Source organism: Amphibalanus amphitrite, unplaced genomic scaffold (assembly GCF_019059575.1).
Source record: "Amphibalanus amphitrite isolate SeventyFive unplaced genomic scaffold, NRLGWU_Aamphi_draft 000394F_arrow, whole genome shotgun sequence".
Classification (NCBI taxonomy): domain Eukaryota; kingdom Metazoa; phylum Arthropoda; class Thecostraca; order Balanomorpha; family Balanidae; genus Amphibalanus; species Amphibalanus amphitrite.
In genome coordinates, this window is record NW_024881888.1 from 215,235 (window position 1) to 241,340 (window position 26,106).

The 26,106-nt window shown below is 47.4% G+C and overlaps 1 protein-coding gene across 1 annotated transcript in view; it reads right to left on the reverse strand.

Annotated features, from left to right (window-relative positions):
- LOC122390377 (DNA polymerase theta-like) overlaps positions 1-26,106 on the reverse strand; it is a 119,716-nt gene that overhangs the window by 90,074 nt on the left and 3,536 nt on the right. Inside the window, exons 4-15 of the mRNA XM_043383270.1 lie at positions 19,073-19,188; positions 16,741-16,865; positions 16,305-16,442; positions 15,749-15,950; positions 9,730-9,862; positions 9,229-9,405; positions 8,036-8,248; positions 5,211-5,347; positions 4,447-4,625; positions 2,785-2,938; positions 967-1,291; positions 160-403 (exon numbers count right to left, since the gene is read on the reverse strand). Of these exons, the coding sequence (XP_043239205.1) occupies positions 160-403; positions 967-1,291; positions 2,785-2,938; positions 4,447-4,625; positions 5,211-5,347; positions 8,036-8,248; positions 9,229-9,405; positions 9,730-9,862; positions 15,749-15,950; positions 16,305-16,442; positions 16,741-16,865; positions 19,073-19,188 (2,143 nt within the window). The remainder of the gene's footprint in view (positions 1-159; positions 404-966; positions 1,292-2,784; positions 2,939-4,446; positions 4,626-5,210; positions 5,348-8,035; positions 8,249-9,228; positions 9,406-9,729; positions 9,863-15,748; positions 15,951-16,304; positions 16,443-16,740; positions 16,866-19,072; positions 19,189-26,106) is intronic.

The window sequence follows — 26,106 nt, forward strand, 5'->3', positions numbered from 1 at the left end:
CCATATGGGAGAAGCTTTAGTGGACCCAGTCACACACGATTGTTGATACCTTGTTACCAATTAAACGCATACATTCCCACGTCTTAACGAATATCTTTTGATCTTCTTAGTCCCTACATCACCACATCATAGACCATCCCAGGGCGACCGCCTTCTGACCTCTGGAAGGGCGTGGCGTTCCGGAGGGCGGCCTCCACTCGCTGTGCACTGCTGTTGGCCACCTGTATCAGACGCTCCATACCGGCGCGGCGCAGAGCGCGGGCGCGCAGTCCATTCACCAGCGAGAGGCGCACCAGGGGTACCAGCTCCGGGGGTACGCCGAACTCGAGCCGCGACTGGAACTGGTCCAGCAGCAGCTCCAGACACCGCCAGCCCAGACGGCCGCAGAACGACGTCACCATGCCTGGACAAGCAGAGGGAGCGTCATATATCGACACCTTTTTTTAAACCTCACATTTGTTCTCCCGTGAAGTTCAGACAAGTTGTTTAGAAACCTTCAAAAAAGGTATAGTCACTCGATTTTTCTCAAGTTTGTCTGTCTTGGCAGATCAAGCAATGCCAGAGCAAGCTCACGAACACACAATTTTGATCAGGATCGGACGATTGGACACTTCTAAAAAGAGATCTTTCGTGCTTCCCGGAAATTCACAGGAGAACAGATGTGGGGTTTAAAAAAGGTGTCGATATATGGAAACGGATGAAAGCAAAGACGAAATTACCAAGCACTTCAAGCTACCGCGCACTGCTCACGTCAAATGAGATACAAGTGGAGAAAGGATGATGGCGTTTGCACACATGCAAAGTGATGCAGAAACACGGACAATCAGAAGTGAAATTGAACATTTGTTAGCGATAGCTCCATAAACATCATATTTAGGATTTGAGCAATGAAATTCACCAACAGGTTCACGCCGACCAGTTGAGCATCAGCAACAACTATCCAGCCACAGCAATGTCGACCCATACCGGCGAATGTGGCGGCCGACTGCTGGAGCGCCTGCAGCGCGCCGCGGTTACAGCCGAACTTGTCGGCCGTCCTGCGCAGCGGCGCCCCGTTAATCAGCTCGTGCAGCGCCAGGGCGGTGTAGAAGCGTTTGTGGGAGACTAGCTGAGCGGCCTGGCGGGGCTGGCGTGGGTTCACCGTCCCCTTCAGCGCGCGCACGATGAACCGCTGCTCGACCGAGACCAGCTCGGCGACACGCCGCTCGGCGGCCGGCAGCGCCTCCAGCATGGTTAGGTAATTCAACCAGTCCATCTGGGGCCAGAGGTCGCCGCAGTAGACCGGGGTCACCTGAGGGAGGGGAGGGGTACCTCAGATATTCCATCTGGGGCCACAGGTCCCCGCAGTAAACCGGGGTCACCTGAGGGAGGGGGTGGGGGTAACTCAAACAGTCCATCTGGGGCCACAGGTCACCTACGGGAAGGGAGGGGTAACTCAAACAGTCCATCTGGGGCCAGAGGTCGCCGCAGTAGACTGGTGTCACCTGAGGGAGGGGGAGGGTAAGGGGCAAGAGAGGAGCCACACGGGCTTCTTGGAGAATAAGGGGTTATCTACTTAAACATGCATGGAATGCATGGAGCATGAAATGAAACGGTGTTCAGGCCACTCTTAATCCAATCCGGAAAGGCTTACTCAGGACGTGTTGGTAATAGTAGCAAGGTCAGCAGCACACCAGCGGGCAACTCCCACTCATTTTAAGCATAACTTCCCAGTTGATCGTAACATCAGATACCTAATGGGTGCCGTATCGTAGAGTGATACGACGGTCAAGGGCAGATATTACGCACAGCGCTGGAATTGCGGTTAATTACTCTCCTTGATCTGGAAATTCTGGCCAGAGTAGGGAAAATTCCGACATGCCTCAGAAACCACACGCACGCAAAAACGTGTTCATAATCACCGATCTTTACACCGATACAACTGGCATGGCAATGAAGTGGACATTCTTAAATTAACGATATCATATTTTCCTTATTTGACGAGTGTTAGAAAGGCAGGTATTTGATTCAGTTCTAAATGTGCCACAGAGCCCTCCTTATTCATTCTCTTTCCTCTATAGCACGATTTCGTTCCACTTGGCGACAGGCTTTAGGAAGTGGCCGGTTATATTAACATCTCGTACTTCCGTGTCGTTAGTTCAACAGTGCAATGAATAATCACGGTGATATTGCAGTAATTCGTTCCTCCAGCACAGGTTTTTCAAAGGTCACCCCATGTTCATAGTCAGTGCCAGCTCGTGACTATCGTGCTTGCTTTGCACACAAGATAAGCATCACGACTAAGATCAGATCGGGCCTGCATATTGCAGCTCTCACCCACTTACGCTCCTTGACAATGAAACACAAACAAAACACGGGGATATGACACAGACTTGGGTCCGTCTCCAGACCAGCCCCGTTCCTCGCCACGACCCATCGGCCCAGTAACGGACCCGACTCCGCCAGCGGTGTCAAAAACCCCGAGCGCACAAGTACCCAGAACTGGATCAGCTCTTCACAGCGTCCGATGCCTATCATATGACAGCAGAACTATTCATCTGGTGTGCCGCCCACGTATATACCCATCTGATATCCCGGAACCACGAAAACTGAATACAATGGGGAAAACACAAACGTCCTACATGGTTTAACGGCGATGCAGACCAGGGTGTGACTTGTTCCCGTCGTCGGTACGAAGCAGAAAAAGACGAACAACTAAAAACGATGTGTTATCCCATCTCATTCAAAACTCCACTAACAGGCTTTCCCAAACCTAGCGTCGTTTCCGCAGTGGTTCGTCCATACCAGATAGACGAGATGCAGCTCCGACTCCAGCACGAAGCAGCGTCTGGCTCTCTGCAGCTCGGCAATGACGGCCAGGGAGTCGGCCGGTCCCAGGGAGGAGGCCAGCGCCGCCGAGCCGAGCTGGGTGGCAGACAGAGAGCCGTCCTCAGCGCACCTGGAACAGAGAGAGAAACAGGGAAGGGTTAGAGCTAAAAGGACGAAAGGGTAGAAATGGTCACGGGAGGCTAGATTGGCCAGATGAATTGAACTGAGGGAGCTGCCTGCTGCAATCAGCGCACCTTGCGAGACGGGGAACAAGACAAAACGGAAAAATGACGGTTATGTCTGTCGGCAGTGGTCGCTTTTTGGCGCCGTGACTATTTAACAGCTAACTGAGAGAAGGGTCGCTGATATTCGTTCTAAAACTACTGAAGGAAAAAAACGAAGAATATACATTCTTGGACGATACCGCGAAAACGAAATATTTCTATCGAGAGTTTTCAAAGGATTTCATGCACGAGGCCTTGGAAAACTCGAGATAGAAATATTTCGTCGCGGTAGAGTCCTAGATATTATTTCCTGTATGTTTCTTAATATCGCTCGTTATCTGCTTAAAAAAGGCCGAAATATGCATAAATAAAATACAGTAACATTAACTACACGTTAGGTACTGAAATACTGGCAGTTCTAATTACTTAACAGTGCAGCAAAGCTTACAAATTTTCTTTAAAACAGAAGCCCTCGATGAAATCAAGCTATCCAAGAAAACCATCCAAGAAAACGTCTCGCGCAAAGTTTCTTGGATGGCTGGATTGCATTGCAAGACTGCATCAAACATACAGGAAAAAGATCCACTGATCTACACTGAAAACAATTTAACCCAAGGCCCGCGAGTAAACCGGTGTTTTGCGGGTACCCCTATCTGCAACCATTTTTAACCACCCTCCCAGGAGTACAGTAAGGTCCCATTGCAGTGTAGTCGTCCCTGCTCTCAGCCGACTTGTTCGCTGACAGCGGTTTTATCCGCTCAGAGCAAGTACGACTACACCGCAATAGGACCTAGCACTACTCCTGGGAGGGTGGTTAAAAATGGTTGCGGATAGGGGTACCCGTAAAACACCGGTTTACTCGCCAGCCTTGGGTTAAATTGTTTTCAGTGTAATAATAAATTCATGCCATTGGAAAATACGTAGTGGTTCCGGTACCCATCACCAGCATTCGGCGTAAAATTTATACACTAGCGGGTCACAGGCTTTATGCATATCGATTTATCTTAGCACATCTGGGGCCGTATTCACGTCGACTTCGTAAGTCGATTTTCTTTCGTAAGTATAATTTGGTATTCACGTCGACACTTCGTAAGTTTTTATCGACGGAGTTCACGTGATTAAAAAAATTTACTTAAGAAGTAGGTCAAACTTAAGAAAATTCTTACGAAAATGATCGACGTGAATACGGCCCCTGATATCTTTGTCATATCTGATAAATCGGTCAGATTGGAATGATGTAAGAAGCTGATACACACAGACGCATGCACATCGTGACAATTTCCCACTTTATCCGAGTAAAAATACCCACCGGGCGATCCCTCCGAGACGCTGCGCACTAGGATCCCATCTCACAAACTGTTCTCACCAGCACCGCAAAGATAGCCGGTCCGTGACCGTCAGCTCCGTGACTTACCTGACAAACTCGTGTTCTATCAGCCAGCCGAGACACTCGCCGACTGCTCCGTCCCTCGGTGGTGGTTCCGGGACGCTCCTGGATTGTTCCGGGGAGCTATCCGGGCCATTGGCTGGGAGGGTACAGGAGGCGAACAGAGCCACGTCCTCTCGGCTGCCGGCGACTCCGCTGACAATTACCTGCGGAAATGAGCCGGCGTGAACGGGATCACAAACACGTCACAATACATCCACCGGTCGAAACGGGAGGTCACGTCAACACAGAAAGACATAGGGCAAGCAGATTCAGCCGGCTAGACGGTCTTATGTCATTACAGCAAACATTAGTGTTACATCAGCACGATATGGAAATGAAACGTGCGATCAAATACTAGAACGAATGTTCCTGACTTTTCCATCTTGCTTTCTGCAATAATTCATACTTACATGCTTAAAACAACGTCAGCAGCGTTTGATTAAGAATTTTTCCGGTTTTGTATCTTTTATCAAGTTTATAGCTACAAATCGACGTGTCGCCACTCCCTCCTCCCCTCCTCCTAGCACAAAAGCTCACCTCTAGCACTGCCCACCCGAGCGCGGGCTCAGTGGCTCCCTCCCCCCCCCCCCCCTAGCAAAGCAGCTCACAGCTCACCTCCAACACTGTCCGCCGGAGCGGCTCGGTGGCTGCTCCCCCCCCCCCCCCCGGACAGCAGCTCACCTCCAACACGGCCCGCCGGAGCGGCTCGGTGGCTGCACCCCCCCCCCCCCCCCCGGACAGCAGCTCACCTCCAACACGGCCCGCCGGAGCGGCTCGCTGGCAGTCCCGGATGACGTCAGACAGCTGCTGATCGGAGGCAGGCGTGACGTCATCAGGTGTAGGGCGTTGGCCCTGTCGCACTCGCGGCACACCAGAATGCTTTCTCCTGGTGGCACGCGAGGCAAGGTCGGCCGTGTCATCAGAAACCGGCGATTCACGCGAACAAAAACAAGGAAAGGTCACGTGCGATACCATATCGATGCGTACAACACGGATAAGAGACAGGACTACGGGAAATTGTGCGCCGAATCTGGAGCATAGGGCCCATCAACGTGGTGTCAAGGTCGAGCCGATCGGAACTACTTGAAGCACAATTAAAAAATACAAGGACATGCCAAAAGTGTGATCGTTAGTTGCTAATCGTACAATGTATCGCTTCAGTTCTCGCTAGTCGCTTCGGTTGCAAACATATCGCAAAATAGGAAGAGCCGAATTGCTATCAATTCCGCAAAATAAGCAACTTGTACAGGAGCAGGTTGGAACTATAATTTTCCCCGGTTTTGTACGCATTTTATCCCAGCAATCATCATACATGCCTTAAAACTTTGGTAGCCGGCTTGACAAATGAAAATAATGTCCTTGTAACTCAGGCACAGATACAGCGACGGTCTAAAGAAGTAGCACAAAAAAAGAACTCTGCCTCGACCGTTTGCTGCCTTGATCATCATCAGTGATCAGTGTGATAGCGACCAGTGCAAGGTGACAATTCTGCAAACCGCTCTGACCGATCCGACCAAATATGTGCCACTTGGGTTGGGTAAGCGGTGCCGTCCCGTCTGCGGTAGGCCGCAAAGCCGTCTATTTTTTCTTTTCTTATCTCAAAACAGAGCAATCGATGAGATTCATCTTTTCGTTACAAAAACAGGTGAAGTAAGAGTCGAACTAACGCTAACAAGACACCGCGTACCGAGCATATTGGCAAATCAGGGGTTCTGATGGTCATAAAGCTTGGAATCCATCAAAACAGGTCGTTGACATAACAGACTACGGGAAGATAGCGGTGTGGCCAGTGCATGGTGTGATAATGAGGTAACATCGCTCGGAAAAGTAAAACTTATTCGCGTCTAAAACAAACACTTTAAAGATTTCCAGCTCTCGGACAAACGTGAACACATGATACTAGACATAACAAAAACGACCCGTGGCAGAGACTGATAACCAGCTGAGAAAAATGGGAGAATTACATAATTCGTGTTGAACATATCAGCTCATCAGATCATCTACATATGGAAACACCGACTGCAAACATAAGAGAGCTATCCCATACCCAGCAATGCCAAGGACACACCAGCCAAGCCTTGAACCCTTATCGTTGGCTACGTACAGTTATCTTTTGCGGTACACCAATTCTAAAATAAAGAAGCAAGACAAACATTTGGAAGCGGAGCTATCACTACGATAGAGCCCTGATAGCGATACTATCAAAAGGTTCAATTGCAGTACCTAATGGGCGCTATAATTAAGAAAATAGAAGGTCGTACTGTCTATTCAGATCGGAGCTAATCGACTTGATGCTTAATAACTGATTTAATACATTCTATTTGAGAGAAGAAAAAAAAACTAGCTACTAAAGCGAGGAAAAAAACATGATTTCGTTCCGCCAAATGTCACGTCAGCAGATGCCGTTATAGAAAAAAATTACAATGATCAACATTTTTACATTCACAAGCACCGATCACAAATATAAATCTTGCTTCTTTTCATACAGAATATAATAAAATGTAAAATGACATTATTACGAAATTGTAAGTGCTGCTCACATATGGCGTCAAATACATATTAATAAAATATGACAAGGCTTTCTACAACTACACTACACTGGCTTCCTCTTTTTGATAAACGCACATAGCACTTAGTCACCAATCAAAATACAGGACTCAAGCCAAAAACATAACCCTTGGTAGCATGGAAGGGAAATAATTCATCTCTCATCCACGACCAAGGTGAAAGCTTGTTTAATGTTTACATTTTCGGGGGATTTCAATACTAATGATTTTATTCTTAGACCTTCCTAAAATGATTCTATTCTTAGATCTTCCTAATAATCGAACTTTAAAATATAAAGAGAATTCTCGATCGCGATTCCTCCGGCATCGTTTCAAATGTCAGATTACATCAAAGGTTAAATGACGTGAGCTATCACGTTTGCCCTTCTAGCGGGAATAAAAATGTCAAGGCATATAAGACGTGCACCAAGGCCAGATAAAGCAGGGTAAAACGGTTACTATGTTATTCAAATCGTAAATTGATTGATTAGAAGAGATTGGAGATTTTAAAGAAGGTCTACGCCTGTGTCGCATCTTCGTGATATTATCGTGTCATGTGTCTCGGTGTTGTACCATTTGTGCCTCAGCGTCTCCTTGTTAGTGTAAGTGCCGTACCATGTGTCTCAGTGTCTTATTGTTAGTGTAAGTGTCGTACCATGTGTCTCGGTGTCTACCATTTGTGCCTCAGTGTCTCCTTGTTTGTGTAACTGTCGTACCATGACGTCTGTCGTACCATATTTGTAGTGTAAGCGTCGTTAACATGTATATCGGCGTCGTACCATGAGTGTCCCTGTCATATCGGGCCTCAGCACCATACCGCGAGTGCCGTTGCAATGCCCACCGTACCGTCCTCGTCATCGTCGTACCGTTCCTGTCATTGATGCGCCGTAACTGTCATCATCGTACCTACCTACCGTACCTGCCATTACCGTACCATGATCTTACCATGATCAGTATCGATGCTGTGCAATAAGTGCCACTGCCGTACCGTCCCTGCCATCACCGTACCGTCCCTGTCACCACCGTACCGTGTGTGTCGGTGCCGGTGCGTCCCGCCCGTCCGGCCATCTGCCTGTAGGTGAGCAGGTCGAGCAGGGCGCCTCCCTGCAGCGGGGAGCGGACGATCACCCTGCGTGCCGGCAGGTTCACGCCCGAGCTGAGGGTGCTCGTGGCCACCAGCACTCGCAGCGTGCCGCTCCGGAACGCCAGCTCCAGCAGGTCGCGCTCGTCCACAGTCAGACCTGGCGGAAGGAGCGGTGCCAGTCAGAGGGGCGGGGTCATTAGAACAGGGGATAGGGGGCCAGGGAGGGACATGGCGATAGATCAGTAGGGAGCACTGTCATGAGTGAGCGAAACAAAACAATGCACACGGGACCCGGGGCACGTGATATGGAACATACGGCGCAGGACTGCGACGTCATTGAGGACATGGGACATCATAAAACACAGGACTGACTAAACAGACCCAAGCACCACATCACAGGATACCAGGCACGGGATAAAACACGGATATTGATAAGCATGACCGGAAGCACGAAAGCACGTGTCACAAATACAGAAATTCGTCGGGTTACGCTTGCCGCATCAGAGCGCAGCACCATCAACTGACCTGTTGTCAGATCTAGGCCGCCCACCTCCATCTCGAGTTAATTACTCCATTGGAGCACATCCGGTGACGACAGAGCAGAAGACAGTGACCGTGAGTGCCCCAGCGCTCACAATACGTGTCTACCATACCAACTCCCCGCGCGCCCACCGGATCCGGTCCTGACGCTCGATATCCGTGCTGGGTTCCGTTCCGGTCGGCTGCTCAGCCCGCACGATCGCCCCGTGGCAGCCGCCGCCCCCGGACGCTCGGGTTTTCCTCCCGCCCGGTGAGGCCCCAGTACATCGCGGGACTGCGAGCGGATGCTGACAAAGACGAGTCTGACAAAGACGAGTATTGTTCACGGTTCGGGGAACATAACCTGCGACGGGGCCTCTGTCTGCGTAAAAGACACTCTTATCAGAGCCAGTAGAACTTTTATCAGATCTATCGGTGACATGTTATCGCTTTTTATCATGGAGTGAGACACCTCCCTTTGTCTGGCGCTGGTTGTCCCACTTACGTCCCGCAAACCCTCGGTATTCCCTTGTGGTCCTTTCCCTCTGAACACCTAGAGACACCCACCACTTGCGACCGGTCCACTCTCCACACCTAACTCCCCTCAGCTGCACTTACCAGCGTGGTGGAAGGCCACTCCGAAGGCGATGCTGCGGGCCAGCGCCGGGTCCAGCCCGGCCGGGGTGCGCCGTAGGTCGTCCAGCAGCTGCTGTAACTGCTCTGGGATCAGCAGACGGCGCAGGGCGGTGGCCGAACGCTGCTGGCCGGCCGTCAGGTCCGAGCGGCCCGGGTGACCTGGCGGGAACAGTTAGCAGGGGGCATGTAAGAGAGTGAAAGGTAGCAGCAGGTGGGGCTGAATTCTTACTGATACGACAAACTATGCAAATGAGATAGCGATCCAGCTAGCTGTTGCCAAAACCAGTAGCAATATCAGATGCGGACATAGTTAATGAGTCACCCAACCACAAAACGTCAAACATTAAGAGCTGATCTGATATCAATGGTCCGTTACAGAACTTGGTAACACTAGCATCTCGTTACCAACCAAGCCTACAAACTCAGTCCTCTTATCCATCCCCCACCATCCCCCCAACATAACTCGACAGTCCCGCCACTGACCAAGCCGGCAGAACTCTGCGGCCACGTTGACGGCCAGCTGCTCGCACCAGGCCTTGGTGGGACAGAACACGAGGACACCGTGTCCGGCCGTCACCGTCTCCAGCACCAGCTCCAGCACCAGGTCCGGGTCACTCTGCAGAGGGCAGGGGCGCAGGGCAATGCCACACACTCGAAAATATGGCAGTTTAAGGGTAGACTAGAAGTGACTTGCTATGAGAACAACAAGATAACAAGCGAACATCAATTTGGGGTCGCTCTGAAAATGGAAGACGGTGAGAAAGCATTGCACGGCATAAGCATCGTCCCTTGAGTAGAAGGGATGAGTCACGGACAACAGCGCCAAAGGGTGGAAAAGCGAAATCAAGAATGGGATCACGTCCATCACTACGAGGGGAAAAGACGGAAATGCCATGCCAGAGTTCATGTTCAGGAAAAGATATAATATGTAAATATTAGGTCACGGGCAGGGTATCGTAAGTAGCATATTTTGCATAAATGAGCCCAAAAACACGCTAAAGCCCGGTTCTGACTGCCGAAATCGATCGGAGCGGATGGTAAGCGTATGGTGATCGTATGGTGAGCGTGGCTGGCGGAAAAAGATAAAAATCTCTAGGCCCGATACGATCTGGTAACTGGTAGATCGTATCGTGCGAATCGTGCGTGCATATTTACGTCTGGACAACGAGTTGCGGGGAAAAGTGCTGATTGTGTTGCAGTTTTAGGAGCCGGTGATTAGGCTGGATTTTTGGGTTACTTTTTCGTTCCGATTCATGTATTTCATAGTGTTTGGCTTTTGAATATTTTAGTTCTTTCAGATAAATATTACTTGCCTTACAACTTTTGTAAAAACGTTTCATTTTTTTATAAGCCGACGTTCAGAGTCCTAAAAATACATCAGCACTACAATCATTGTAAACAAACAAATGGAGCACCACTTGCCTCTGTTCCAAGGCCATTTTTTTAGTTTATCTGGTGGTTTTCTTGCTCTTGTACGCCGTTTTGTTGGATGTTTTGAATCCCTTAAGATTGACTTATATCATATTTAAGAAGCATGCTGACTGAAAACAATCTGAAGTATCCAGGAGGCTGACAGAGGTCCTGACTACTGAGCAATATCAATATCAAGTTGAACAAGTTATGAAATTTTGGTTGATAAACGCAAGTTGATCGGGCTCATATATCAGCAAGAAAAAGTAAAATTAAAAGAGCTTATTGTTCAAAAACAATCTATAATATTGCAGACCTTGGAGCAATACTGAAGAGCACGCTGAGCAGGATCATGCCAGAAAATGTTGACTGATGAGCGCATATTGATGTATTGGTATGAATATTGAATGATAACTTACAACAGCAAGATAAATTAGTGCTAACTATCAAGTTAAAATCTAGAATGAATGGACTTGGGCAGTTTTACTATGCTTAGATGCATGCAGATTGTAATGTGCATCAGGTACTCAGTGTCTGGCAAATGAAACATGCGATCATTCCATTGCTACTGGAGGAGAAAGCTTGGATCACTAAATCCACTTAATGTTGATTTTGATGTTAATCATCATCACTGTATTTCTTGAAAAAAGGATTGTAGTAAAATTGTCAATGTGACAATCCATGCAACGATGTGATCATATTATGTGTTCATTGTCATTCGTGATAATATACAATGGCAAAGCTCTCAGTCTCAGCGTTTCTTCCTGTGGATGGCCAGCAGTGACTCAGAGCTTAGAAGTATTAGTTTTCTTCACAGGGCTGGGATAAAAAGTACTGAGGGTAATCTTCCATCAAGCGACCAAGGAACTCTACTTTGACATGGTATGAGATGTAGGCACAAGTAGGTAGGTGCTCAGTTCCTATAGTCAGTAGTTGTGGATGTTTAGTCGGGTTAGCTTAGATCAGATTGTTAGTTTTTTTAATTTGCCAAATGTCCATAAAAATGTGACCTGAGCAATGAGCATACCTGAACCTGACTAACCTGACAGCTGACCTAATCTCAATCATCACACATATTTGCAGCCTACCCAGGACCTGCATGGCAGTAGCACCCAGTTATAGGTAGGTACACACTACACACCCTAACTCAATCTTACCTGCTAACCTTCAACTTGCCAAAAGTTAGCTCACATTGCCAAGCTGTGTCCAGGGAAACAGTCAACTGAGGAACTGGCTCATTGGGTGGCTGGTGTGAGTCTGTGCATTTAAAGTGTTTCTTCTCTGAAGCTGCTCTGCACTGCTGTATGTCATGTTAGATGCTCAGAAAATGTGGGAAATGATTACTAAGCTACTTTAGTGCTTTGTTAATGCTCGAGACATGAACAAGTACAGATCCTGCAGGGTACAGCTATGAGTTAGGTGCTAGGTGAGTATGTTATGTGAATGTGCTGTTCCCTGTTTGACCATAAGTATACAAACAAGCACAGGGTCACAGTTATATTCAATCTCCACATAAACATACAACAAAAACGGCCATATAGCCTAACTCCGAACACACCACAGATAACTTAAGCATTTGAAGGCACAAAAATGTTTTGATTAACAGGACAGGTTTACAATATATCCTCTGTCCTTGGGGGATCTTGCTGCCAAGTTGAGGTATGATGACTGAACTTCAGGATTGATCAACCTTTTCTTAGCCACTGCTTATATACGAGAAAGACCAAATGCTTGTTTGTTTTGATTTACAGGACATGTATACAATATATCCTCTGTCCTTTGGGGATCTTGCTGCCAAGTTGAGGTACGATGACTGAACTTCAGGATTGATCAACCTTTTCTTAGCCACTGCTTATAAACGAGAAAGACCAAATGCTTGTTTGTAAACTGCGTTGAAAATTTAATGGTCCACCTTCAATTCTGACATGAAGGCACAAATGAAATAGTTTCCTCTCCTTTTGGAATACACAAAGCAAAATATTTAATAAATTTTAGCGGATGGACAAGAGCAATTAGCATAGCTTTCCCTCAAGTTAACTTCTGGCACTGTTGATGATGCACTGACGCTTATTGGCTTCATATTTTGTAACAAACGCGCTAAAACTGCAATATAACAGCACTATATGCTTCTTGACAAAATGCAATAGTATTAAAAATTTAGCCCTGATGGCATTCATTATTGGTGGAAACGTGATTACAAAATATTTTGTAGTAACAATTAAATTCCGGCCGAAAACAGTGCACGGTTTAAAAAAGAATCATTCCAATGACGGTCCATTCTTGCGGTCCTAAAATCGCCACTATTTCCGGCCTCTCCAACGCAACTCGTTGTCCAGACGTAAATATGCATCGTGCGTATGGTTATCAGGGTTACCAAAGCTTGGGATTTGTCCCAAGATCTTGGGATATTGAACCCGACCTTGGGACCTTGGGATTCAACAGCAAACCTTGGGATTTGTCCCGAGCTTACGACTCCCGCTAATTTTAGCACATTTTTTTAATCATTGGAAAAAGGAAAAGTATTAATAAAGACCAAACAAAGGAATCAGGAACACATCTAACACAACTTAATTGTTTGTTTTTTGTAAACCGTCCTTTTTGGACGAACACAACCGAGCGTTCTTTCGTTTGGTTTCACTGTACCTTACCAAGCAACCAACGAAGCACGAATAAGTTATCCTTATTTGACGCGTCTTCACTTTGTTTCTCCCGTCTCAGCTCTCAAGTGAGGCATTTAGCGAAATACCCAGTGGCTTCCGCGTCGATTAACACCTGGCCTGGCCGCCTGTTTGCGAATTGTGACACCCGACGGATCGGAGGCGGATCCAGCTCAGAGTTTTGGGGGGGCAAACCATAAAATTTATCGATTCTTTCCATGCATCGTCCATAGGCGTCCATAATTAACGTCCATAGTTAAAATTATGCCGTTTGGGGGGGGCAAATGCCCATTTTGCCCCCCCCCCCCCTTGGATCCGCCACTGCGACGGATCATGCTTCAACTCGTAAAACCCAGACAGGTAACTTGCTGTGTCTCTGTACCTACCTATGCCTGCGTGTGTAACTGTGCCGAATGCAAGGTATGTTAACGATATTGATTTATTTAGTCAACCAAAGATTTGAAAATACGTCAAATACACTTTATTTGCTCTATATTTGGTTTCTATAGACCTTGGGATGCACACTGGGCTTTGATCCTGTCGACCTTGGGATATGGAGCTCGATTTTGGGAAATTCGCGCGGCGATCTTGGGATTTAGAAAAATTCCCGTTGGTAACCCTGATGGTTATATGGCCTTGGTGCGTATCGTGTGGGAGTCTGCGTCCGCCATTACTGCCGGCGGTGATAGATAAGAACGCAATAAATACTTTTTACGCTTGAAGAGACGTTAAATGTAGTTTAAAACAGCTCTCTAATTCAATAATTTAGTTTGAATAGTCGGGTCTGACTGTTCCGTGAAGTTAATCAACATTTCGGCTTGATTGGAGCAGCATGGCGGCGGAAACCATTCTCGGCCGTGGAAGGTACGCAATTTTGAAAATGCGTGGAAAAATAGAAAATCATGTCAAATTGTCCTGGAAAGTAACCTACAACCTAAAAGTGAGTATTGTGAATGCTGTGCATCGGTTTTCTTGAAAATCGGTTCGTTGAAATTGACAGAAATTCATTGGTAAAATATCTATGTACCACCTCCTGCCACCTCCGGTGTCGCTGGTAAATCGCCGGTCACCGCGAGGCTTGCCGGATCGGCAGAGCGCAGGCGCACAGATGACGTCATCTGGGGGAAGCGCGTTGATTGGCCGCCATGAACGGGACGAGATCTATGAAGAGGGAAATTAATACTTTTCAGACTTAAAAAGAGGTTAAATGTAGGTAGTTAAAATATTTCTTTAATTTAAGTATCAAATTAACATTATCGGGTAAGGCTTTTTCGTGCAATAAAATTAATACTTTGATGTAGGTAATTGACGCACCTGAGCGAAACAATGATTTTTTCGTATGGTATCTTCTAAGTGGAAGTACCTACTTTGATTATAAGTATGTCAATCAAGCTTATTTAAATAAAGTATGCTACTAATAAGATAAGTTATATCAAATAAATATGTTGCACAAACGCACAAACCTTCCACAAGACAGCAGCAAGAAAAGCCGCGCAGCACAGCGAGTTCCCCACACGATGTCAACCTACGATACGATCAAGACAAAAGATAAACTCAATCCATCTTTCGACGGAACGCACTACGACGTACGATCTGCCGCTACCGAACGACGCGCACAGTCACGTAGTTTCCCGGTTCTCACTGCACACATACGATTACCATCGCGGCGATCGGAAAACGGGCGTGCCGATCCCCATCCCATCACCATACGATCACGATACGATCACCATACGATCCACCAAACGATCGAAAAACGGCAGTCAGAACCGGGCTTAAGGCTGCTTACTAAGAAAAGGTGCAATTAACACGTATGCTATTATACCAACACGCAAAGTTCAATCTATAAATATAACGTGGAATAATAAACATAGCGTGGAATACCAAAGCAGCGAGAATTAAACAATGAAGGGTATTTTATCGCAATCAAACCGGCTAAACCAGTGGTAGATGATGGAATTATGACGCATCGGCCAACTGCAACTATTCAAGTTAGCCTAACCGCACAATCGAGTTGAGCAATGGCTCAATTAATTACGAGCGTCGGTTAAATACCACATGGAACTGGGACGTAACATTCTTGGAAACCAGTCCCGAGTAGTATGAGGTTCTCCCCACCACATTTACCCAGAGCTACCGACTAGCCCCGCACCTAAAAGTCACCGGTATGATCCCATGCCGCTCGGTGTAACACCTCACTTATCCTATGGTTGTCTGGTGTGACCCCTAAGTTACGCCAGAATCACTCAGTGTAGTCCCTACCTCACCCCAGATTCTCCCCGGGAGAATTAATGCCCTATTCACTTTAAATTCTTCCAATGTACCCCTCCTTCAAACACTCCAAATTCGCTCGGTGTTACACATCACTTCGATCCCGGATTTTATCGGTGTCCCCCCTTTCTCATTACCAAATTTCCCTGATTTTACCCCTCACTCACCCCGGATCCCAGCGCGGCGTCCACCGGCCTGACGGGCCTCAGCCGCTCATCATACACGGTGCCACCCAGCTTGGCGAACTGCTGCAGCGGCACAGGTCGGAACTCGGTGACGTACAGAGCCGCCGACAGCCAGCCGGCCAGGCCGCCGAGGTTGGGCAGAGTGGCCGACATGGCCACCAACTGGATCCGGCGCTCCGAACCGCTGGAGAAGGAGCAGGCACACGTGATAATGGTGATTTTTTGTGGAGGCGTTGGTAGGGGAAGGGGGCGACTGCAGAGACAATCGCCGCCCATGAACAGACAGACGGCAAGGCTGTCAGACTTCTGTGTAATAATGGACTTAAGCTGGTGGTGGAAACTTTTTAAAGATGTGGCGTTCTTTGGCGTTCAAGAGGGCAATGACTCATGACTATGCGATAGGTATCGTAGCTAGAGGGAACGGATCGCATTCCAACTGGTCTGGTCCAACTAAAACGTGAGATGACATTTCTAACAAAAACAGCCCACAGTTTCCGATCACGGCACCCCGTACGGGCCCGTCCGGTTCCCGACAGACCTGTCCAGGCGACGGTTCATGTAGAGGAGCTTAGTGAGCAGCACCTCCAGCAGGTAACCTCTGCGCGGGTCACCCAGAAGGTGCAGCTCGTCGGCCACAACACAGCCCACCCGGTGAAGACACCCGTCCTCCATCAGTCTGTCGGGGCGGATGAGAGGTCCAAACAGTGAATGAGCGTACGACACAAGCCAATCCCCATGTTCGCTGTGAATAAAAAATGGTGTAATTATACAAACATAGCTATCTGCACTGGCTGTTGTGTGTTGCAGTGAAAAATGGACAAAGTTATTTACATCTATGATTTCGATTTACGATGTTGTGATTGAATGAAGCAACACGAGTGATGGAAATAAGCAATGCCAAATCAATTGCGACTCACACCAGTCACCGCCCTCAACCGCTGAATCGGCTTAGTACATCATGCAATAATGCCCACCTATTCACGAGATTATTGGCCTTTTCGATGGTGCAGATGGCGACGTCGACCTTCTGGAGGCCGCCCGGGGGCGCCTGGCTCCCGAAAAAGCCGTCCACGCGCACACCGGAGCCGTCACAGACGCTCTGTTCAGCGAAGAATTGCGAGTGTAAGAGTATAAATGTCAGGCAGACGTTTGTCAGAATAGCTACGATAAACGCTAATATCACGTGCACAAATGAACATTGAGATCCACAGTCATTCCTATGCGATAGATAAGGGTGATGTAATATTTATCAACGTTCCTGTCAGGTGGATAACTTTTCAGAGCTCATACAGCAGCGGCGAAAATCAATGTGAGCAATAGTGCTGCCACGCGGTCATCGCGTTACGTCAAAACGCGGCTATTTATCAGACAACTCATGATTTGATACGGCACGAAGTGAAACCAAGTTCCGGCTTTGCCATCACTCCTGACAGTAAGACTCCACATTTTGCCCTATAAGCGCATCTCTCAAAGCCGTAATTACGATTGCCGAAGCGCACGCTAGCTCAACGCCATCGCATGTTAGAACGCACCCGCCTTCACAGAGCGGTGCCTCACTCTCGCCGTTGATACGTGCGGGAGGGAGATCTGATTCCATTTCGGGATGGGCGTGTCTCAGTGTGTGGTAGGGAAAGTAACGTTGGTGAGAGTCGCGTGAGCACAACGGGGGTGGCTGAACGGATCACTATCTGAAGAAGGATGCGGGGCTCACCCACACCACTGTCCTTCAGCAATGTCGAAAATAGAGGGTACGTAAGCATATTACAACGGGATATCCGTGAGAAAAACCGAGCAGGTACGTATTCATCCGCTCCCAAAGTTTTTCTGACGTAAGTGAATCCAGTCTCAGACGCACATCCACGGGCAGAGACTAGCTGCTCACTGCACAGCTTAGCATGAGGCGGTGAGAGGAATATCACAGACGGTTTATCTCCGCAACTGGAGACGAAATCTCAAAAGGAACTAAAGAATGGCATGTGCACGGATAAGCCGACCATCACGAGCTCGGACGGAGATGTCGAGACAACGCCAGAGATGTCAGTCATATCGTCCATACATCACGGGTCTCAGAATTATGGCGGTCGAATGGGCCAACTTTCAGTCAAGATGACGCACTAAGGCAAATGGATGACAACAAATGCCGTTCAAATGCGTCTTCTGGTGAAGTTCAGCCAGTGGAAACCTTCATTGCCGTAAAGAAAACAAAAAGCCCCGACTTCTGTCAGCAAACTGACGTCGACCTTGTGAAATGTTCCGTGAGATGAGTTTATGCTCAAGGACGACCACTTCCTGACGTGAATTGTCTGAGGATGGTGTTCGTATTTGACGATCGCGGATCTCTAGGTCGAAAGAATCGTAAAGTACTGCAAGCGGAGTAATTTATTAGTCTGTGTTAGCTCATTAGCAAATTTGCCACATCGTTATATCCCATTAAAACGACAGAAGATTGTAATTTGATTAATTATAAATAGATTTTATCGATAGTTTGCGGGAAACAACAGTTACAAAAACAGAGGAGGCACGGAACGGAAGCGTCGGTGCAGACCAGGGCGAGGCAGGTAAATCCCTGCTAACGTTCAACGCCTTCCAATCGCCAAGAGTCACGACTAGCAACACCTGTGAGGGTCAAGGTCCGGAAGCGGGAGCCTCTCCAGAGCCACGGAGCACTACCCTTTCCTTCCAGAAGCGGGGCCTTGGCCGGATCAGTCATCAAGGACAGGTTCACGGCCATGCAATTGAAATGAGATACATGATGAAATAATGGAACCAAACACGGGCGATAGTATCAACAAACACTCGGCAGGGAGACTGTCGGCAGTGCCAAACCTTGTAACAGCGCAGCGGAGAAGACCAAGGGCAAATGTCATAGGGGGACCTTGCTCGCAAAAGGTAGAGTAGAAGGGACATTAAATTATGGTAACATGATCATGAATTTGGCCTTGATTCGGGACGACGGTCAATGTATCACCCGTCGAAATATGCATTTTATTGCACATCCATAGGTGCGGCTAAACATGTATCGGCACATTACCAGCGACGATTAAAAAGGTTGCCACAAAAAGCACCTAGAACATCGAATTGTTCGACATTTTTACTCGGTAAGTCAGCGTATTTTGATGACAGCGCACTGTAGATCACTATGTATGACGGCACGTAGACGGCAGCTTGTACCCGATCACTGGCAGACACTTAAAACTATAATGAGCGATCAGTGGACTGTAGTCAACGGGCAGTGGGGAGTCACCAGCAGGCTGCACTACCGACTCTGACTACAAGTATGACTCTGCATCCCGCCCGCCTCCTCACCTGCAGGTAGAGCGTCTTTTCACGTGCTAAGCTGACGAACGGCACCACCACGATGGCCTTGCGCTTCTGAGAGACCACCCGGCGCAGCAGCAAGATCTCTGCCACCAGTGTCTTGCCTGGGTGATCGAAGCGAGTTAGTACAGGAAGGCATAGCACAGCATCGAATGGTCACATTTCCAGCTTTGATTGTGCTTCATTTACCGGCGCTCTGGTCTAACGCTCACATTCCATATGGAAAAGATGCGTCTAAAAAGGTCATAGAATTTGAATTTGATTCAATATTGCCTCAGAAAAAAAAAACTGAGATCAGAGTCGGAGACCAGCCTTGGCGGATACAAATATTCTCTTCTGCGCAACACGAGCCACGAAACAGTCGGCGACTACGTTTTCGATTCTCGGAAGCATATGCAGTCAAACATTTTGGTATTTGTCGAACCTTCTACATATATTGATTACTTGAATAATCACTTTGTGATGTTTCTGAGCATGGCTGAACATATTCATTAATCATCAATTCTGTTGATGCATCAAGGCCTTTCGCATGCCAAGTTGTTTGTCCTGCATACGAAAACTGTGCTGAAAATTGGCAAGTATGCAGCGCTATGGGCTGGGTAAAACACGGCGTCCGGACTGGTAACCCCGCAGGACAGACTGAGGGCGAGACCCATCTACCTACCCCGATAACCAGGGTGGAGGTGACGGGTCGCCCGGCGCCACCACCACCGCTAGGGCATCGCCCAGGGTCCCTGGGGCCATTCAAAAGGCAGCCAGATGCGGTGTAATCCGGCCAGACAGAAAGTAATCTTGGTCCAGACCACTGTCACCTCACCAGCCAGCAAATACAATCGAGCTGACATCGCCGATGGCACATAATCAGTAAACGTGTTTATTGCCTAGGCATTAGCACCACACTTGACCAAGGCAGTCCCACCCCCTCCAATCCTAGAATGCCAGCGACCTTGCACAAGATCCGAGCACGATGCATGTGCATATGCAGAGCTCGTTGCAGTGACGGGGCCGACAGAATCTGTCACCTTAGAAAGCCTCTTGGGCGACTCTCAGTGGCTTGCATATCGCCGGCACGGGATAACTAACAGGATTAGCGGCAGGTAGCTGCGACATGCCACCCCCACCGGCCCGCCAAAACAGACACCTGGCAAAGCAAGGCCCCTCGAGACTTTCGTAACATGGACTGGTGGCAAGCTACAGAACCCGCGAGGTTGGCACACGGCACGGACTCCGTGTTCAAGGCAGGTTAGGTGACCCCGAACCACAACACCTCATTGAGTTCTATCGTCCTTGATATTGCAGAAACGAATGTCATTAGTAAAAGTAAGCTATATATTGCGAAAGTGATCTGGTGACGTGGATCACCTAATTCAATTAAAAATTACAGATCGCACTAGCGACGCGAACAGGTTTAAATTAAATACGTGCTGAAGAGACCACGACTCGCAACCCTAAAAATTAGAGTGGGATGAAAGCGACACGAGCCATGTCCTACGACACAATCACAAATTAAAATGCCATCAAGGATGACATAGGTAACCTAGTCAATTAGTTAGGGTTTAGAGACGCATTGACTTCAGTGTGGTTACAAGACATATGGGTTTCCATTAGCAAATATAATATCCTTAGATCACAGAAGGCCTTATGTATATGTATAATCGCACTGGTAATCCTAGTGAGTTTTGAGCATAAAAAAGTGGAGCATACGTTCATGCGCAGTTGAACCGCAGTCGGGTCAAGAACCGCAATGAATCGAGGTCAGGCCATTGACCTCGAGTCGAATACTTAGACCATGCCTTGGTATTTATAATCATGGCCATCAGCTTCTTTCATTCTAATGCCTCCTAAGATAACGATCACGTCGTATCATGCAGTATCATGTAGGAACGCTGAAGTCAGATAAAAGTCAGCCATGACAACTTCTCTCTGCCAGCGGCGCAGTTCTCGCTAGTTTCGGTCGGTCGTCGCCCCGTCTTCGGTGCTCCGTGTGAACCCATCCAGACGGGTTAGCGCCCACCACTGTCACGACGGGGGTTAGCTGATTCATATTGGGGGCTGGGGCCCGGGGGTGTTTGTCCAGCCGAGCTGAGCAGTGTGCAGCGTGCACTGCAATTGCTGTGAGGTTTCTCCTTTAACTGAGTTTTGAGGAGAGGAATGTGTGAAGACCGGTAAGGGTAACTTAAATACAAAGTGCAAGGCGCGATTTTAGGGATGTGTCGTGTCGTCGTGCATTGGCACTCACGCAGCGTTGGAATTGTGGGCTCTTTCTGGTCCCGGGGTTTTATCCTCCGGTTGGGTTAACCCCGTCAAGAGTTGAGCCTATCGGGACCTGCTCAGGGCCGCGGCTGTTTTCGTCACTCGCCCTAGCCGAGATGCAAAGTCAATAGTCACACGAAGAGTTTAACCCGCGCATGACTGGGGGGGGGCACTACAAAGCCCCCCTCCCGTTTTTCGGCTAAATCTTCTAAACCGTTTGACAGATCAACACGAAACATGCGGCACACTCAATCGCATCAATTTGACAACTTGTGTTAAAATTTCAACTTTCTAGCTACCATAGTTTGGCTAGAAATGACGTCAGAGTGACGTCATGTCGGCCGATTGTGATGCAAAATATTGAATTACGGCAAACGCTCTCAAGAGCTCAGTTTTAAGGCTAGATCCAATTTCTTTGCATGAGTGGACTACAAATATACGTAGCTATCCAACTGATACCCCGAATTTTCGAAATTTTGATAATTTTGAAAAATATGTATTTACAATTACAAAAAAAAAAAATATAGGGGAAGTTGGGGGAACGCCGAATACTTTTTTCTGACGCCTGTAGCACGCAACGTAGACAACATAAGCTATTCTTGTTGGCGTCATTCGAGAGGCCAGTCGTTTGCCTTTCAAACATACCAGGCGCATTTGATGAATTCGCATACCGTTAAGCATACAAACTAAGAATATCAAAGAAGTGACTTTTTCGGCGTTGCCCCGGACTGCGGGGAAAGCCGAAAATGGGAAAAATGATCTACGGGGAATGCCGACAATGATGTTTTGCCATTTTATCTCAAACTTTATCCAGAATTCATCAAAGCTGACACGCGTTTAAGATCTTGAGGACGCTTGGTGCACACTGGAAGTTATAATTGTGTGATATAATAAGAAAATGCCAGGTAAATCATTCCTTATAGGTAACAGGCCGTTGTGTCGGTTGAAAGTGTAATTTGTGTGGCTAAAAATACGCGTTGCTATTCTACAGCAGTAAAGTCCACGTATCGTGCTTTAACGTGCGTAATTGCACGTTTTCGGCATTACCCCAGCCAGCCATACTTTCATTTGCAGGCCCATTACTTTTCAACGTGCTGTATAAATTTCAAATAGGCAGCACACTTATGCAAAGACATGCTGAAGATTACTTGACCGAATTGGCCAGACAAACGGTAGCATAATGAGTAACAAATGCAGCTTCAAAGGCGCATGTAGTACAAGGGAAACGTACCTTGAAAACGCTCTTGGCGCCCTCACAGCCGAAGTTTTCCGAATGACGACTCGTAACAAACATGCGATAATTGTAGTCACTTAAGATTCAGAGCATCACTGACAGGTGGCATTCATGTCGTACAGTTTTCGAAATATCTCGAATTTCGGCTTTGCCCCAACTCCGGCATTGCCCCAACTTCCCCTATTTGATTTTTTTCAAAACGTTTTTGATTTTTCGAAAAACCGTAATATATGTGATAGAACACACACTGGTAAACTACTCTAGCAAGTTGTAGCCTAATTTCTGTAAAAATAGCCATGATATTTGTATCATTGTCAAAATTTTACATTTATGTATTTTTTAAAACCATTTTCAGTACATTTTTGACATCGTACAGCAATATAAATGGCACCATCGTGTTCCTCAGGTCAAACTGCATCTGACAGGCACCTTTTATATTGAACAATATCATTTTTAAAATTTGACCTTTTCTGACCTGAAAGTGACCTAACCTCCGGTAGATGCAGCTGAAAATGACCTCAAATGACACAGACGACATTGTTTTCGAAATCTACGAGTAAAATGGACCATAAAACATACGGCACGTGACCGATACATGATATACAATTTTCGTAACCTAGGATGACCTGGCCTTGACCTGAAAAATACGAAGTAAAAGTTCGGTACCCTCAAAGTATCTAAGGCATATACCAAGGAAAGCGTTAACCAAAAATGAGCCTGATCGGACTTATCAGCCGGCGGTCAGAGCCTAAATTGTGAACAAGCAAAAATGATAATTTTAATTTGACCTGACCTGTGACGTCATCGGTGTCCTCGAGGTTAATGAAAATAGGTTTAGTTCGACAGTTTTTTCCAGGGCTATCAGAAGCCGTTTGAAGTTTGACGATCGGCCCAGTAGTTTCGGAGATAGGAGGGGAGCTCTGGATAGCCCCCCCCCCCCCCCCGTCACTCGCGTTATGGAAAATACCCGGGCCAGGCAAACCAGCCTAGTTCAGAGTTATTATTAATGTTTGGATAAATATGAAAGAATAGCGCTTTGGAGAAACGTTAAAATTCGAAATCGTTTACCTATTCAGGGGCCCTGAATAAGCTTCGTGTGACTATCAACTTTGCATCTCGACTAGAGCGAGCGGCGAAAGCAACCGCGGCCCTGACAGGGTCCCGAAAGGCTAAACGCTGGACAGGGCTAACTCACCCGGAGAATAAATCAACGGGACCAGAAAGAGGCCACAGTTCCAACGCTGATTGGCAGACAATTCGTAAGATTACCAAAACACAAAACATCATTCTTATATTTCCGATATCAGACTGATAACGTTTCCCTGTCTCTTTTAACATTTGAACACCAGCCTGGAAACGGTAGGTCTAGGGCATTATGATTCGCTTTGCAGACCAACAGGTGAGAATTGGACTCGAGCGAGTTCAGAGGTGAAGGCACAGGGCCCATTCGAAGGCAGCGTTTTACTGTTATGCTTGACTGATGCAAATCTAGGCTGTAGCTACAATACACTTAGTCGACTAACAATTAATGTCAGTGCTTCCAAACACCCGCTACCACTTTGTAATTCGGGAGCCCGGATGTCATTAGCATCGAAGACGGAATACCTACCATAACAAAGCTGCGATGTCTCACTGGTAGGCAGAGACTTCGCCGGCATGTCTTAAGGCCGCCGTCCACTGTGCGGAACGCGTGCGGTCCGTACGGAATTTAACACAGAACCCTATGGGCGCATCCGGTCCGTACGGAAATCGTGTGCGCTCCGTCCGGACCGCATCCGAACGTCAATCAGCTGTTGATTTTCCGTCAGCTCTCCGCATGCGTTTCGGATGCGGTTGCTACGGAGACGGAAGAGTGATGTCCGACGCGTTGAACTTTCCTGCGGAAAACGCATCCGGAACGTCCGGAACAGACGTGGTTTGGGGCCGTATCGGAGGCAAACATTGTGAATTGTACGAAGAATTGGAACTCGATCATCATGAAGTAAGTAGAAATTATTTCCTTAGAATGGCAAGAGTATTCGCTGCTGGTTACTTGCAATATTTTATTTGGTAATAAGTGATAGGAAACATTTATTAGCTCTCCGCATCCGGACCGCATCCGGACCGGATGCGGCGATATTCCGGACGGACTCCGGACGGAATTCCGTCGCAGTGGACGGCGGCCTTAACTGTAATCATTCTCTGCCTTCTGCAAGGCTGGTTACCGATACCACATAGGCCTCTGCGGCGAAGGAGCCCAGAAAGCTGGCTCGGTGGGGGAATCACACGGCTACTGAGAAATCCCAGCCACGGCCCGATATATGCGGAACGTTCTGACCGATCAGACGTCTTATCACGAGACTATGCATGTCAGGTCTTATCGCAGACGTGAGGGCATTTAAATCGTCAAATGTTATGCTCGGTATTTGTGAAATATCGTTACATATAATCGCATCGTGAAAAATCAATAGTTTTTTATAAAACATCCCGTTTGAGTAAGTCGTATACTGGCCGTATATCAAAAATGCGACAATCAGATATGGATACTCATTTGTGATCGACACGGAGAGTTTCATGAAGGCCATCTGAAGGCCAGATTGCAATGGATTCACTTAGCCAGGGCAATCAAGGACAGAGCGGAGAGGAAGAAAGTCAACGAGGAAGTACATATGTAGCGAGGAGGGCTTTGCATAAGTAAGCATCTCAGACGACCTACATTGCAGACCGCCCTGTCTGGACGCCTAAGAACCCATTAGGAAAAGCGTGTTCCGCTTTTTAGCCTTCCCTGTACCTAGTATTGAATGGAGCAGTAGTACTGCCTACTGTTATCTGTGGAGCTGCTAATACGAAACCCACTAAATAAATAAATGGTACCAGCGAATATAATCCGCACGTGATGGGTCTATCATTCGGCATGCACGACGCCTAAAAAACTCACATTTGAATGTCTCTGTTGCTAAAAATGTACATCGAAAGTCAATATTGTCAAGTCAATAATACCTGCTTTTTTTGGAGCCCCTAACCAGTACTCAAGAGTTCAGATGAGCTATGTTGAACAGAACTAAGATGTGCTGAGAACCAATCTCCAACGGGCTCAATTAGGTTTCCCGTAAGAAACCTTTCCATCAGTTCAGTTAGCTCTCCCGGCGATAGACATTCTGGAATCTGGGGTAACATTAAATTAGCTAGATCACCGCCCGTACCTCGTCAGACGCAGGCACGTGCAATTCGTTTAATATGTCTCCAAGCCAAATAAACAAAAAAGATAATAGCGCCCCCTATCAAGGCCTTTATATGGCCTTGACGGCGCCTGCAACAAGTGAAGGGCTTCGCTAGACTTTGTGGATTAACTCAGGTCACGAATGTACACTCTCTTTCCCGATTCCGGAGTTTAAAGACATTATGTGACTGACCTACATGTGGACGTGTCGACTGGCTGGTCACGTGACGGCACGATCGTAATTCGTAAAAAGTCACATGACTCGGCACTCCACCAATTTCATGACATTGACTAGCACACTCAGCAAGGGATCTCCCCACGATGAGAACGTTTGAA